The sequence below is a fragment of the Astyanax mexicanus genome, chromosome 19 (assembly GCF_023375975.1).
Source record: "Astyanax mexicanus isolate ESR-SI-001 chromosome 19, AstMex3_surface, whole genome shotgun sequence".
In the NCBI taxonomy this organism is placed as follows: Eukaryota; Metazoa; Chordata; class Actinopteri; order Characiformes; family Acestrorhamphidae; genus Astyanax; species Astyanax mexicanus.
The window spans coordinates 29,183,430-29,197,602 of record NC_064426.1 but is presented as its reverse complement, the minus strand read 5'-3'; the positions used below and the strand labels follow the sequence as shown (position 1 = coordinate 29,197,602).

Here is a 14,173-nt window from a genome sequence, read left to right as displayed (position 1 = left end):
TTGAATTCATATTTCACTAATATTGGAAATAGCTGTGCTTATGTAACATTCAAAACCCCTATCAGAAACAACATGGGACAGTATGAATAAGGTGAATACAGATAACTCAGTGTATAAGACTATTATACATACAAATCCAAAAAACTTCAACTTTATTTTATTTATTAATGTACATCCAATGCTTCATTTCAGGTCTATAACACACTGCAAATAATGTTGGTAAGGAAAAGGATTTTTCAGTCTCACATCACTTAAAAGAGAATTTAGGACTGAGGTTACCCAGCAATAAAGAGTTTCAGGTGTTATTTTGTCCCTTTCGTCCTACATGTCTTAAGATGTAGTATCAAAGTTCTCCACACATTTTATTGGGGTCAGGTCAGGACTGCAGAGCTGGTTCTAATTTCTGATGCATGCAGCATGTGGCTTTACCTTGTCTTCTTGAAAAACTACATGGACACCACTAGAAATTATGTCGTCTTGAAGGCAGCACATGTTGCTCTACGGTCACAGTGTACATTTCTGCTTTAATGCTACATCTGGATGGATGGTTCTTTTTCTCTTTGGTAATTTTCTTACAAAAGAAAAATGAATACTAATTTGTACAGTACATGGTTCCACATAACCACATCTTATCAGATGTCTTTGGGCCCAGAGAAGTCAATGGCGCTTCTGGACTTGGTCAACATGAGGCGTCTGTTTTGCACAATAAGGTAGTATTGCCTCACAGTTATACTAAACTGTGATTTTGATTGGCCAGTGGACGTTTTTTGGGGAAATTTTTAACATGGCAAATATTAAGTGAATGTGTTTTTTCTTTTGTAGGTTAATTTTTTTTAGAAAGTTAACACTAAATGTAAATTTGAGGACTCACTTCTTGAACACTAGTTTTATTGGATTTTATATATATTTTCACCATCAAATACAGATTAAAACAAAAGACATAATGTTTTACATAATTTACACTGAAAATTAAGTAAATCATTATTAATAATTAATAGTAAAATTACATTACAAAAAAATAATAAACTTATACTTAAAATAAAATAAATAATAATTAATAAATAACAAATAAAGGTGCAGTCAACAGCTTACCACACTTTCAATACATTTTTACAGTCTATATTTGTGTGTTTAAGCATGCCAGTTTCCAAGAGGTGAACTGCGTTGGCCGTCACAGGCCGGGAGGGGTTTAGGGTTGAGAGCCACGCAAGATTCAGAGAGCATGACATTTTCAAAATGTGATAACGCATTTTTGCTATCTTTCTAACAACATAGACAAAGGTCCGCTATTTCCAAAATGACAATGGAATAATGAATGTGTAATTAGTGTGTTGATAATAAAGCCAACAACATGACATTTTGAGGGACATTCACCAGAATACGTACCCTGCCACACTGTCTGCAGTGGACAGAGGAGAGGTCAAGGGCGTTTGGTGACAGAATTGTACAGTTTTCTCTCCCTTTATTTTCCAACCATAGTCTAGTACTTGATTAAATATCACCTTAGTGCTCTTTAACATTAGCTAGCGCCTTTTTTCAGTCAGTCAGGAAAGAGAGATGTTTTGTAGCTATGAACTTGATGTATTCATTTGGGCCCAACATGTAATAAAAAAGAAGGAATTAATTAATTAATGGATGGAGTTATGCCTTAATAGCAACTTCGTAGGACCCAACTACTCTATAAAATCAACATTGTGCATACTGTACAAATAAGTCACACACAGTGTACTCTTAAAAATGCATTTACCAAGAACTGCAAAGTTCCCAGATGTGTTCTTTCTCTGCCCCGAAAACCGAGGATGCATTCGTTGGTGACTCGTGGAGGAAAACTAACGGAAATTCCCATCACAATAATTCCACAAAGATGTGAGGCAAAAGATGTTGTTCAGACCTACAATAAAACGCTTTTAAGTTCATGTGTTTTAAAAAAACAGGACTCCTGGTTATGCTTTTCAGGGAAACAATGGGAAATTTGTGAAATTTAATTTAATTTGACGCAAACAACCATTGTTTATAATGTTAGGTTGTTAGCCCCATATACCCTGCTGTGGTAGCCTTAGCTAACCTGGTTAGCTTTAGATAATAGTGGCTAACCAGAAAGGTGGATTTACTATTATTTTAGTATAATAAAACAGTAAGTACACAACATCTTAATGTGCCTTATAATCTTGTGAGTTTGTTCCTGCAAAATACCTTTTCAAAAACAAATCCATAATTAGAACATGATTTTGAGAGCACTTTAAACTATGGGATGGTAATTTATCATAAACAGTGCACCAAAACGTGGTACGACCACCGCTAGCTTGTACTGTGCCATCAAACAAAGCTGAACTGCTTGAATTTTTGCGCCAGGACTTGCATAAGTCCCCCAAAAGCAGTGTAAAAACTGGTGGAGGAGAGCATGCCCAGACACATGGAAGCTGTGATTAAAAACCTGGGTTATTCTACCAATTATTGATTCTGAACTCTTCCTTAGATAAAACTTTAGTATTGTTGTTGTTTCTAAATGAATATGAACTTGTTTTCTTTGCATTATATCTTTTTTTTAGTTATTTCAGACATTTCTTATTTTCTGCAAATAAATGCTCTAAATGACAATATTTTGATTTGTAATTTGGGAGAAATGTTGTTGGTAGTTTATAGAATAAAACAACAAGGTTCATTTTACTCAAATATATACCTATAAATAGCAAAGTCAGAGAAACTGATTCAGAAACCTGAGTGGTCTATTTTTTTTCAAAGCTATATTTATATAAAACCTACCCCTGTAAAAACTGTACTCTAATTTAGTATTTTTTGTGTAAATATTCAGTATTATTTTACAGAATGTGTTTTTTTTTATATGTTCTATATTTTGTTCTGGGTTGAATACAAAGACGAATGTTGACAAATGGCTGGGTACTGTTGCTGTGCACAAATAGTCAATTAAATAAAATAATTTTAGAAATGATGTTCGTTCCGCTTTAAGAAGCCTCGCGGCTGTGATTGACGGAAACCACGGGCGAATGAAAAGACGCGGCCGGCGCCGACACCCTTTTTCGACCAATGGGCTAGAGACAACTTAGTTGTTGCTGCTCTGCTCGGGCCAATCAGACGCGGAAAGGGGGCGGGAGCGTATGCGGGTGGGTAGCAACAGTTGCCCGGGTGAGGACGAAGCGCCATAGCCACGGTAGTCCTGGCGACAAGAACCCAGCAACGAGAATCAACAACAACAGCCCGATTCAGTGAAACAATAAAAATCAGAAATCTCGCTGGATAATCCGCTCGGACTGAAAGGTGATCAGATTTTATTACATTCCGCTTCTCCAGGCGCGGCGGGGCTGTAGGAAAAGCGCTTTCGGGGACTGTTGTTTTTCCCTATAACCGGAGCTGCTAGCTGCTGATAATGTGTCAGGGGCCATTATAGCGCTGCCCCACTCTCAGCCCGGCTCCAGCGCCGCTCCGCGGGAGGAGGAGGCCCGGGGGGGCAGCGCGGGGCCGCGGGGGAGCGGTGCCAGCCCGCCGGCCACACTACCACCGTCTGTCCGCCTCTGCAGCGCTGTCCGTTGTTATGACGATGTCAAATGCTAAGATTGGCTGTACAAAATGGCGGGTGTTGTTAGCATGAATATACGCGAGTCTACACACACACTAAGCTACACACACACACTTAGCTACACGCACACACACACACAGCCAGCCAGCCAGCCAGCAGCCTCCTCTCACTTTCACTAGCCACCACACTGCTGCTAGGCTAGCGTTGCTAGGTAGCCAAGCCGCTAAACATAAACGCCGTTGGCTACAGCGCAGGATCTGCCCTCCCCTGCTAACCTTAGTTACCAACATCTCCATTTATCACAGTCAGCCTCACACACTGAGCCCAATTTACACTAAACTAGCTAACCTAGGTTATGTTATTTAGTTATCTATCTTAAACATCCAGTGTGAAGTGTTGTTGTTAAGGTGTTGCTATGATAACAGTGTTACTCACAAGGTTTTGGCTGCACAAATGTTGTAGGTTAGCTAGTTAGCTCAATTAACTAAATATTGGAGTCCAAAAACATTTGGCTAAACGGTTAAATGCAAATACATGTAGATAACAGTGCTGTGTCAGCAAGTTTTTGATTAAATGTTTAAGCCCAAAAAAGTCCAAAAACATTTCACTCCTGTCTAAACAAAACTATGAGTTTGAGTGTGTGAGTGCAGCTCAGCAGGATTGGTTGTTAAATTGTTGCTATGATAAAAATGTTGTAAATGGTGGAGTCGAAAAACGTTTGGCTAAATGGTAGAATTAAAAAACAATTGACTTGAATGGTGAAAGGCAAATAAGCTTTGATAAAAGGCTGTGTCATATACAGTGTCCAGTTTACACTTAATTAGCTTAACATGGTTTGCTTGTTAAGGTTTTGCTACGATAACAGTGTTGTTCACAAGATCTTGGCTGTACAAATGTTGTAGGTTAGCTTGTTAGCTCAGCTACCTTAATATTGGAGTCCAAAAACATTTGTCTGTTGTCCAAACAGAACTGTCAGTGTGAGTGAAGCTCAGCAGGGTTGGTTGTTAAGGTGTTGCTATGATATCTATGATATATATCAGTTTTGTCCAAAAACATTTGGATAAATGGTTGCTAAAATACAAATATACATGGTTAGAAGAGCTGTCTGCAAAAAGATGTGGCTAATACAGTTGTGTTTACAAGCTTTTGGTTATAGGCTGAAGTCCAAAACATTTGGTTGAATGGTGGAGCCAAAGTAGGTTTTGCTGACAGAGCTGTGTCCATTTCTCACATACAGTGTGTCCAGAGTGTACAGGTTACAAAAACATTTGACTAAATTGTGGAGTTTACAAACATTTGACTGAATAGTGAATTCACATACAGTGTCCAGTTTCAACTAAACTAGCTACAAGTGTGAGTACATTTGGTGGAATTGTGAAAAGCAAATATGTTTGTGTCCACAAGCTTTTAGATGTTGGAGTTCAAATACATTTGACTGAATGGTGTAGTGTGCTGGTATGTTGACTTTGTTTAAACCAGTGGTTTTATTGATTTAGGATATATAATTTTTTTATTCCAATAATTTCAATGTCTAAATATTTGTAATAATTAAAAGTTCTTTGTTTTTTTTAAGTAAGATGTAAATGCAATATCAGTGGCATGATTTGGTCTTAAAATGTCAATAATGTAATTTATAGCGGTTATTAATGGTACAAGATATTTTCCAAAAACTGGTTATCACAACAAGCTTATTAAAGTCCCATTTAGTATTTAATGACTAAGTAAATTCAGTCATCATCTTTTTTCACACTAACTTAAGAGTGAGGCATGAATTGACATAAACTAAGTTAATTCACACCTTCACCACAGATAAAGTAACTGTGTATTTAGCCCAAGTAGTCCAAGTAGTCTAATTTGGATCCAAAGAAGCATTATGTTTATGAGACAAATGAATTATTGCCGCTAATAAAGGGAGATGGTGTAATCAGGGGGCAAGCTGCGTAATCTGGCTAAAAAGTGGGTCCATAGAGACAGAGGACCTAAAAATAGTCAGCAGACTGAGGAACTTACAGGAACTCTCTAGCTAACCTTTGCTGGGAGGTGTTCACCTTTCCCTGCTTTTGTTTGTTCTGTGAATGACTGCTTTGAGTTTCTGCCAGGGTGGTAACATGCCCACACCGACTGCTTTGCAAACAGGGCTCATGTTACTGTAATAGGATATCAGAAGCTTTGCTCAGGCTTCCCTCTTTCATCTGTGCAGAGCTGGGCCTGTAAGGCAGGGGTGGAGTCCACTTTAGTTTAATGATTTCACTACTCCAAACCACCAATTAAACCTTGCTGTTAACAGGTGAAAGCAGGTTAAATCAGGTGAGCTTGAGCAGGAAAAACACAAAACTGTGCAGGAATCTGACCCTCCTGAACCAGAATGACCTATTTCTACTCTAAAGGCTGGTGGGAGAAGATATGTGAAAGTGTTTTTTTCTGTTTACACCTCATATCAGGATGTGATTACAGGAATTATGTTCAGATCATGTTTCTATTTCACTAGAAATCTTAAAAGCAAAAGTAAACCCAGGCTGCACTGTGACTGGATCACTCTTGACCAAATTTTACAGAGGTGTCAACTAGGGGTTTGTCATATCGGATCACACGATATAATATTGGAAATCATATTGGAAATAATGGAAAAATCCACATTTTAATAATATAATTGATCTAGTCTTTTTGTATTTGTTTTGTTATTTTCTTTAATGGGTATTTCATGTATAGTTGTTTATGATTGCAATTTATATGCACTCACATACATGTGCTGTTTTTGATAGAATATTTTGTTACATTTTTATTATTTAAAAAAAAAAAACAGAATATAAAGTAGAAAAAATTTACAGTTTTTTTCCGCAGAACGTATACGAAATAAAACGTTAATATGTATTTGTTTTGCTGTAGTATATTATTAAAATATTATTGACAAAATATTGTAATTGCAAAAATAACCTGAAATATAGATTTTTCTTATTTTAGGGTTATTGTGCCCTTGGACAGTAATGAAGGAAATGTAATTTGTTATTCTATTTAAGTACTTTTATTTGTATATTTACTCTATTTAAGTAAACCAATTGTGCTCTCTCAGGGCTCCGGCAGCTGATGGCAAGCTACATGAACAGGATTCGAACTAGCGATCACCTGATCATAGTGGTAGCGTTTAGCCCGCTGGACCACTTGGAGCCAGTTGTGATTTTTTTACTTTAACTTTACTACATTTTAAAGTCAATTGTTTTACATTGTACTTTTTTAATATTAGTGTTTTCACAAAAAAAACAGCAAAAAATATTGGATTATTATTATTTTAGGATCTAATCGCTCACATCTAGTGTGAACACAGCCAATGTATCCAAATACAGTTAGGCAAGTCATGTGAATGCATCTGTCCATAAAGTTAACATGTGTAATAATTACTGGAATTATTACACATGTTAGCATTGCTAAGGTGTTGCCTGATGGTGTAATGCAAGTATGTTTAGCCAATACTATAGAGCAGTGCCTTTAAACTTTTGTATTATAATACTGTTTAGTGCATTATAAATTATGAAACTATGCAATGAGTTTAATTTACTCTTGAAAATGCTTTTCAGTACACACCCATTACTAAGGATCTGTTACACAATTGTTACTGTCTCCCTTACAAAATACAAGAAAGTACAGAACTGTTATATAAAGATGTAATTCCACATTGCCAATCTTCTTTTTTACATTTTAATATCCACCATTAGAAGCTTACACCTTAAAAAAATGAAAAGGTGTTATTGATCATGATTAATCACAGAATACTGTTTTGAATATTATTATTTTGAATTATTATTATTTGAATATCAATTTAACGCAACTATTTAATACCCAACAATATTGTGCGTTGTCTGCTGGGATGTTAAAATGTTCTATGTTAAGTAAATCCTTTTTAATTGTAGTTTATGCAATAGTGCAAAGTGGACAAATCAATTAAAATTTCCACAAAAAAAAACACACATTTGCTATTCTGTATTTAGCCAAATGTTTCATTTTGTCTTTTTTCAGTTTTGGCAAAAAAATAAATCTATTCATTATATCTCTTAATGGAACAACAGACGCAGGGAGGAAGAATTACAAAGGTGTGAATGTGTAAATGGAACAACAGACATTTACTGATCTGATTCTCTCTGCTCTTTTGCAGCTTATAACCTCAACCATCTTCATGACAACTCCAGCCTATGTGGGGGAGCTGCAACAGGCCTCCCAGCCTCAAGGGGGCAGTGTAACCGTAGCACCAGGGCAGCCTGCTCCTGTTGCTCCCACGGCACCTCAGCAGTTCCTTGCAGAGCTGCAGACCACAGTGGTGACCGGACCAGCACCGACGCCCACCGGCCAGGCCACACCTCCTCCCACAGCGGTCCAGAAAACTCAAGCAGTAGTCCAGACCCCACCCTCTCAAGCTCCGCCCACACAGACTCAGTATGTCACAGCAGAGATTCAGAGTTCACCCACACAGTCCAGCAATGCCCAAAGCACACCGCAGTACATCGTGGTTACAGTTACAGGTGAGGGCTTCTTTTTTCCACACTATTTAAGATGTACTATCTAAGGGCAGAACCCTGAGAATGAATTCAACTGCATTTTCTTATTCAGCAGTTCACAAGCCATCTATTTCTTAGCCATACTCACTCAAACTCATTTATTTTTCATTTGTTCTCCCATGCACTCTCATTAATTTTCACACACGCCCAAGCCATAGGGTTTCTGTGTCCTGACTGCCACCAAACTTTATTCTCTTAAGGCAGATAATGAAGTATTCTGCAGTGTGACAGTGAGCTCTTATGTTTATTTTCTCAATATTCATTTTCAGAGGGCTCCCTCCATTCCAGTGACTCGGTTTCAGATTCCAGTCCTCCTCCTACAGTGGTGCAGACCGGAGTTCCCACTCAGGTGGTGCAACAGGTGCAGGCAGCCCAGCAGGTACCATCACACATCCATACATATCAAGCAAGTCACAAAACAGAGCATTTTGAATTTACCTGACTAAAAGCTTATGTTAGTAGGGATGATGTTTCAGATTTCTCCTCACAATCAGCTACAGTATATAGAATTATATTTTTCTTTTCAATCCCTTTTCACGCCCAGCACACATCCTTCTGTACGCAGAATTAATAATAGGGTGTCTGTGCAGGGTGAACTGTGGGCAGATCGGTGGGGTAAATACTCAATTATTCACACTGTGCACCAGAGGATATTCTGGGAGGATAATAGGTTAAGAGCATGAAATTGGGACACTGTCTGCAATTGTCCACAGAGGAGAGTCAGCAGTAAAACTGGCACATTTACACTGTGGAGTAAAACCCAGGTATTACATAGTCCATAGACAGGCATGACACCCTTCAGCTTTTGGTTTGTAAGCTGTGTTTCATTTACCTCAAATTTAAGATCTTTGTCCTTAGAATTATGTCACCATAGAAATTCAGACAGTTTGATATTATTTCATAACATTTCCAAAAAATAGTTAGCTGATGATTTTTCCCACAGTTTCCCACAACTTACAACAGATGGTTTAACAGTTATTTACCAGTGGCAAAACATATCACACTTTTTATGTCCCAGGGTATTTTTTTTTTTATTTGGGTGGTTAGCATTGTACCAGGTTGGCGTTGTTAGCATTGTTCCAGGTTATGATTGTTAACATTGTACCAGGTTAGCATTGTTAACATTGTAGCAGGTTATCATTGTTAGAATTGTACCAGGTTAAAATTGTTAGCATTGTACTAGGTTATGATTGTTAACAGTGTACCGGGTTATGATTGTTAACATTGTACAAGCTTATTATTGTTAACATTGTACCAGGTTTGCATTGTAACAGGTTAGCATTGTTAGCGTTGTACCAAGTTTGCATTGTTGACGTTGTACAAGGTTATGATTGTTGACGTTGTACCATGTTATCATTGTTAGCATCGTACTAGGTTATCATTGTTAGCATTGTACCAGGTTAGCATTGTACCAGGTTATCACTGTTAGCTTTGTACCATGTTATCATTGTTAGCTCTGTACCATGTTATCATTGTTAGCATTGAACCAGATTATTATTGTTAGCATTGTACCAGGTTATGATTGTTAGCAGTGTACCAGGTTATGATTGTTAACATTGTACAAGCTTATTATTGTTAACATTGTACCAGGTTTGCATTGTAACAGGTTAGCATTGTTAGCATTGTACCAGGTTATGATTGTTGACGTTGTACCAGGTTATCATTGTTAGCATCGTACTAGGTTATCATTGTTAGCATTGTACCAGGTTAGCATTGTACCAGGTCATCACTGTTAGCTTTGTACCATGTTATCACTGTTAGCTTTGTACCATGTTATCATTGTTAGCATTGAACCAGGTTAGCATTGTTAGCATTGTACCAGGTTACCATTGTTAGTGATGCAATTGAAAATGCATAATGTTATTTTATACATTTAAACACATTGTAAACAGTTCACAGATAGAAACTGACAGATTTAATGAGACACAAATAGAGAGAAGTTATAATGAACTGTATAACACTACTGCTGTTACTGTTTTCTCTGCAATTATTTAACATTGTTTGTCAAAGCCAAGTGAAATATGGCTAAAATTGGTGGATATATTTGCAAATGTGTTGATTTCTGTATTTTTGTGCACAGAGGTCGGTGGTCCAAGCCACATCTCAGCAAACCAAGACTGAACAGAGCACCCAACTGAGCGTCACCAGCTTACAGCCTGTACATTTGACTCAGGAGGTGAATTCACCTACATATACACACACTATAGTATATTTTCCCTCCTTTTTTTAATGCATTTTCTCACACAGTCTCACGCTTAGCCTGCTTAAAATTGCATTATATAATGTATGTATGGTTTGTATAACATTTATATGTTGTATATCTATACATTTACCTTCTAGCCTAAGAAAGTGTTGTTTGTCCAACTTAACCAGGCAGCACTGTGGACATGGCAAAAAAAGCCACCCCCACATTGAAGGTTAACATTTGTAACATTTACATTTTTTAATAATGTTGAATTTTGAAAATGAATCGTTACACAAAATTTTAACTTAAATAATTTAAACAACTATTCTACAAAATATACAAAAGGCACATTATATTGATAATGATCTTTATGTTTAAAGACTCGTATAATTTAAGTATAAACACATTAACCCTCCTGTTATGCTCATTTGTCAGAAACAGCAATGGTGTTTTCCTGGGTCAATTTGATACGGTGCATGTTTAATTATCCAAAATATGTCTGAAACAAAAAAATCCAACAAGCAGTTTGAATATTTCATTACTCTATAACTCCATTGCTATTTATTCTAAAAAAATATTTAGTGCAATGGTGTTTTTTTTATTATTTTTATTTTACCTCTAACAGGTAATGATTCAATTAGGATAATTCACTTGTTTTTCATTAAAAAAATCAAGTTCAATTTATTTTTTAATATTTCAGTACTTTTGAACGACCAACATATAAAACACAATAGTTGAAACATAACATTGCAATTTTGTTTTAGTTTTAGTTTTTGCAGGGGGTGGCTGCAAATATGTGATATGAGTCATTTTCATATTATATGTTGTTTTCACTAATTAAGGCAAGCAGAAATAGTTTCATACTTTTTAAAATACTTTTAATGATTTTCTAGATCTTCAAGCTTTAAAATGGGTCAGTTTGACCCAGAACATAACAGGAGGGTTAAAGCAGTACATTGTGTTGACATCATTTTAATATGAACTGTATGTGATGCTGTGCTGTGTTGTGCTGATCTAGTTTAGGCAGAACTCTGTATAACCCTCCAATGCTTATTTCCAGAGTTATAGTGTACAGCCAGGGGAGGAGAAACCGAGGAAGAGGAGTAGGGAGAGTGAGAGAGAGATAGCCGAGTGGTTGGAGCACAGGGCGGCAGCAGCAGCGATAGCATACAGATATGTAGACTCTTACAGAGGTGGCATCTCCCACTTGGCTAGCAAAGCAGACCCCACACCGGACTACCCGACAGTGTCCTCCTACTACTCCTACTCACTGCCTGTGGCCTACCAGCCATACACCACCTATTCTGTCCCAGTTATCACTTTGGGCTGGGAGTCAGAGCAGCCCCTGTACTCAGCTGTCTCCGCAGTGGACGTAGACAAGTCCTTCCTGTACGAAACTGCTTCCAGCCATGCAGTAGGTGGCTTTAATAAAGCGACTTGTTGAGATTGTTTGGCCCACAATCAAATTTTCATCACAAGTAACTGTAGCTACAGGCTAGGTTAAAGCAATTCTGTGGTAAAAAAAAAACTCAAAAAACTCAAATTACCATGAATTTTATAATCAAAAGTTTGTGGGCTTTTGTTGAAAGCATTTAATAAATCCTGTACATAGGCCCACACTTTCTCATAGTTCTCCTTCCTTTTATCTGCAGTACTACTTCATTCACATTAGCTAAAATACTACTTATAAAATACGAATTATTACTTATAGATACTTTTGTCCATACATATTGTGTAGTATAGTTTTATCGCCTACTTAGGGGCAGAAAGGGAGCCAATACATATTTAATAACTTTTATGTGCTTCTTTGGTTTAAAAGGATATATCTAAAAGCACTGCCATTATGATCGTGAGATCGCTGGTTTAAATCCCGATCATGCAGCTTGCTATCGGCTGCCAGAGCCCTGAGAGAGCACAATTGGCCTTGCTCTCTCTGGGTGGGTAGATGGTGCTCTCACCCATCTCATCACTCCAAGGTTGACGTCGATCAGCACATGGCTGATGCTACTCGGCATATGTGTCGCATGTGTTGGAGGAGGCATTGCTAGTCCTTACCCTCCTGGTGTTGGGGCATCATTAGTGATAGGGGGAGTGATCTGGGGTTTGTTAGCAATTAGCCATTAGTCTAAGATTCATTATTTTAAACCAAACTGTTTTAACTGATTGACTGCATTTGGGGTAAATGATAAATCCGTTCATATCATTTTATTCATTTACTTACTACTACAGCTTATAAAATATACTATTAGCAAAAATGCTAATGCTAGTACCTTTACAAATGGATAAAACTGTAAAGCTTAAAACAGTATTATCAGTTTTAAAGAGTTAAAGAGTTTCAAAGTTAAAGAGTTTTTTTGTCTTTCTCTCTGTTTTTGGGTGAGACAGGGAGGTGGAAAAGGTGAGAAATTTTGCTTTTTGGCCAAACATTCAGTTTAAAATAGAGACTGAGAGTAAAGAGTTAACTTAGAGCTGGTGTTGTAGCAGTGAAGCCATGTACAGCTGAAGCTAAATAATAAAAAGCTTGAAAAGGCAAAAGCAATAGGGCTTTCTCAGAAAGAGCTCAGTAAAAGGAAGGAAGTGAGGAAGTGAGGATTGTGTGTGTGTTGTGTGTCTGGGTGTGTGCTCACATGTGTGCATGTTTCTGTCTGCAGCAGCTTCAGCAGGTGCCGGTGCAGCATGTCTATGCTAACCAGGTTCAGTATGTGGAAGGAGACACTAACTACACTACCAGCACCATGTAAGTCCACAGGGCTGACCGTTCCATTGTATCAAAGCATATACTTGTATACATTCTTCTAAATAAAAATCCATTAAGAGGTATTAAAAGGCCTACTTTGATTCTATGGAAGAACAAGTAATGGTTCTTTAAAGAAACATGTTTGTGCAAGTGTGAAGAACCTGTTGTGATACTGTAGTTAATTGCTGATTTTTTTTAGGTATATAAAAAGTTCTTCACACTTTATTATTATATCCAGAGGTGGAAAGTAACTAATTACATTTACTCACATTACTGTAACTGAGTAGATTTTATGAGTAATTTGTCATTTTTAAAGTAGTTTTTAAAATAGATAATTTTACTTCTACATTTTGACACTACTTTGGAAAACTTCCGTTACTGAGCAAAAAATAAAATGCTGGGGAAAAAACAAATTGTTTGAATAAAAAAATTGAGTTTTGTTCTCCGTGGCAGCGCAGCTGAAACTTTTCCCACCAGTGTTTATTACGGTTAGCGGGAGGACGCTGTGTGAATCAGCTGTGCTCAGGGGAACCAGTGTTCTGTCGAGTTATGCTAACCATCGATATGTGTTTCTTTACGGCACTGCGCATGCGCTGACCAACAGGTTTTTTTTGTAGGATTTCATGTTTTTAATGATAATTCCTTAAGTTTTTATTGGGAACACTAAACAGTCTGCTTGAATGTAACAAAAACTGTAAATATCAAAAATGTAATGTAAAAATGTAAATATCAGATAAAGCATAGCAATGGCAAGTTAAAAACTTAATAATGAACTGTAAATCTATAAAAATACAGTTTATAGTCACCTCTGATTATATCTCTATTACAAACATTAGGCTACATTTATTGATATTTTCTTATTAATCATTAGTGCGATTGCACTGGGAAATTATGTAATTCTTCTTAATTTCTTGTTAATGTTCTTTTTTAATGCTTCCAGCTATACCGTTAATCTCTAAATCCCTATTCGTACGGGACAAGTTTCTCAGGGGGACATCTGTGTAAAATATTTCATATTTCTACTCAGTGATAAAACACTTGCTTCCAGACTGCAATTGAAAAAACAGGAGGACCAGTGAGTTTTTTGGCTTTCTCGGTCACAAGACATCGCGTTCAGTAGCTCCTCCATTTCCACTCCTGGTGTATTTACAAGGATCTCTGTGGAAACG

At 37.1% G+C, this 14,173-nt stretch overlaps 1 protein-coding gene across 4 annotated transcripts in view; it reads left to right on the top strand.

The window, feature by feature from the left end:
* Positions 1-3,069: 3,069 nt before the first annotated feature.
* Positions 3,070-14,173, top strand: part of rfx1a (regulatory factor X, 1a (influences HLA class II expression)) — a 35,887-nt gene continuing 24,783 nt past the window's right edge. Inside the window, exons 1-6 of one of the 4 annotated variants that reach the window (XM_022673721.2) lie at positions 3,070-3,276; positions 7,683-8,046; positions 8,352-8,461; positions 10,163-10,258; positions 11,328-11,681; positions 12,919-13,004. In XM_022673721.2, coding sequence (XP_022529442.2) covers positions 7,704-8,046; positions 8,352-8,461; positions 10,163-10,258; positions 11,328-11,681; positions 12,919-13,004 — 989 coding nt within the window. In that variant the 5' untranslated portion in view covers positions 3,070-3,276; positions 7,683-7,703. The remainder of the gene's footprint in view (positions 3,277-7,682; positions 8,047-8,351; positions 8,462-10,162; positions 10,259-11,327; positions 11,682-12,918; positions 13,005-14,173) is intronic. The other 3 variants (XM_022673715.2, XM_022673719.2, XM_022673724.2) reach the window with 3 other exon arrangements.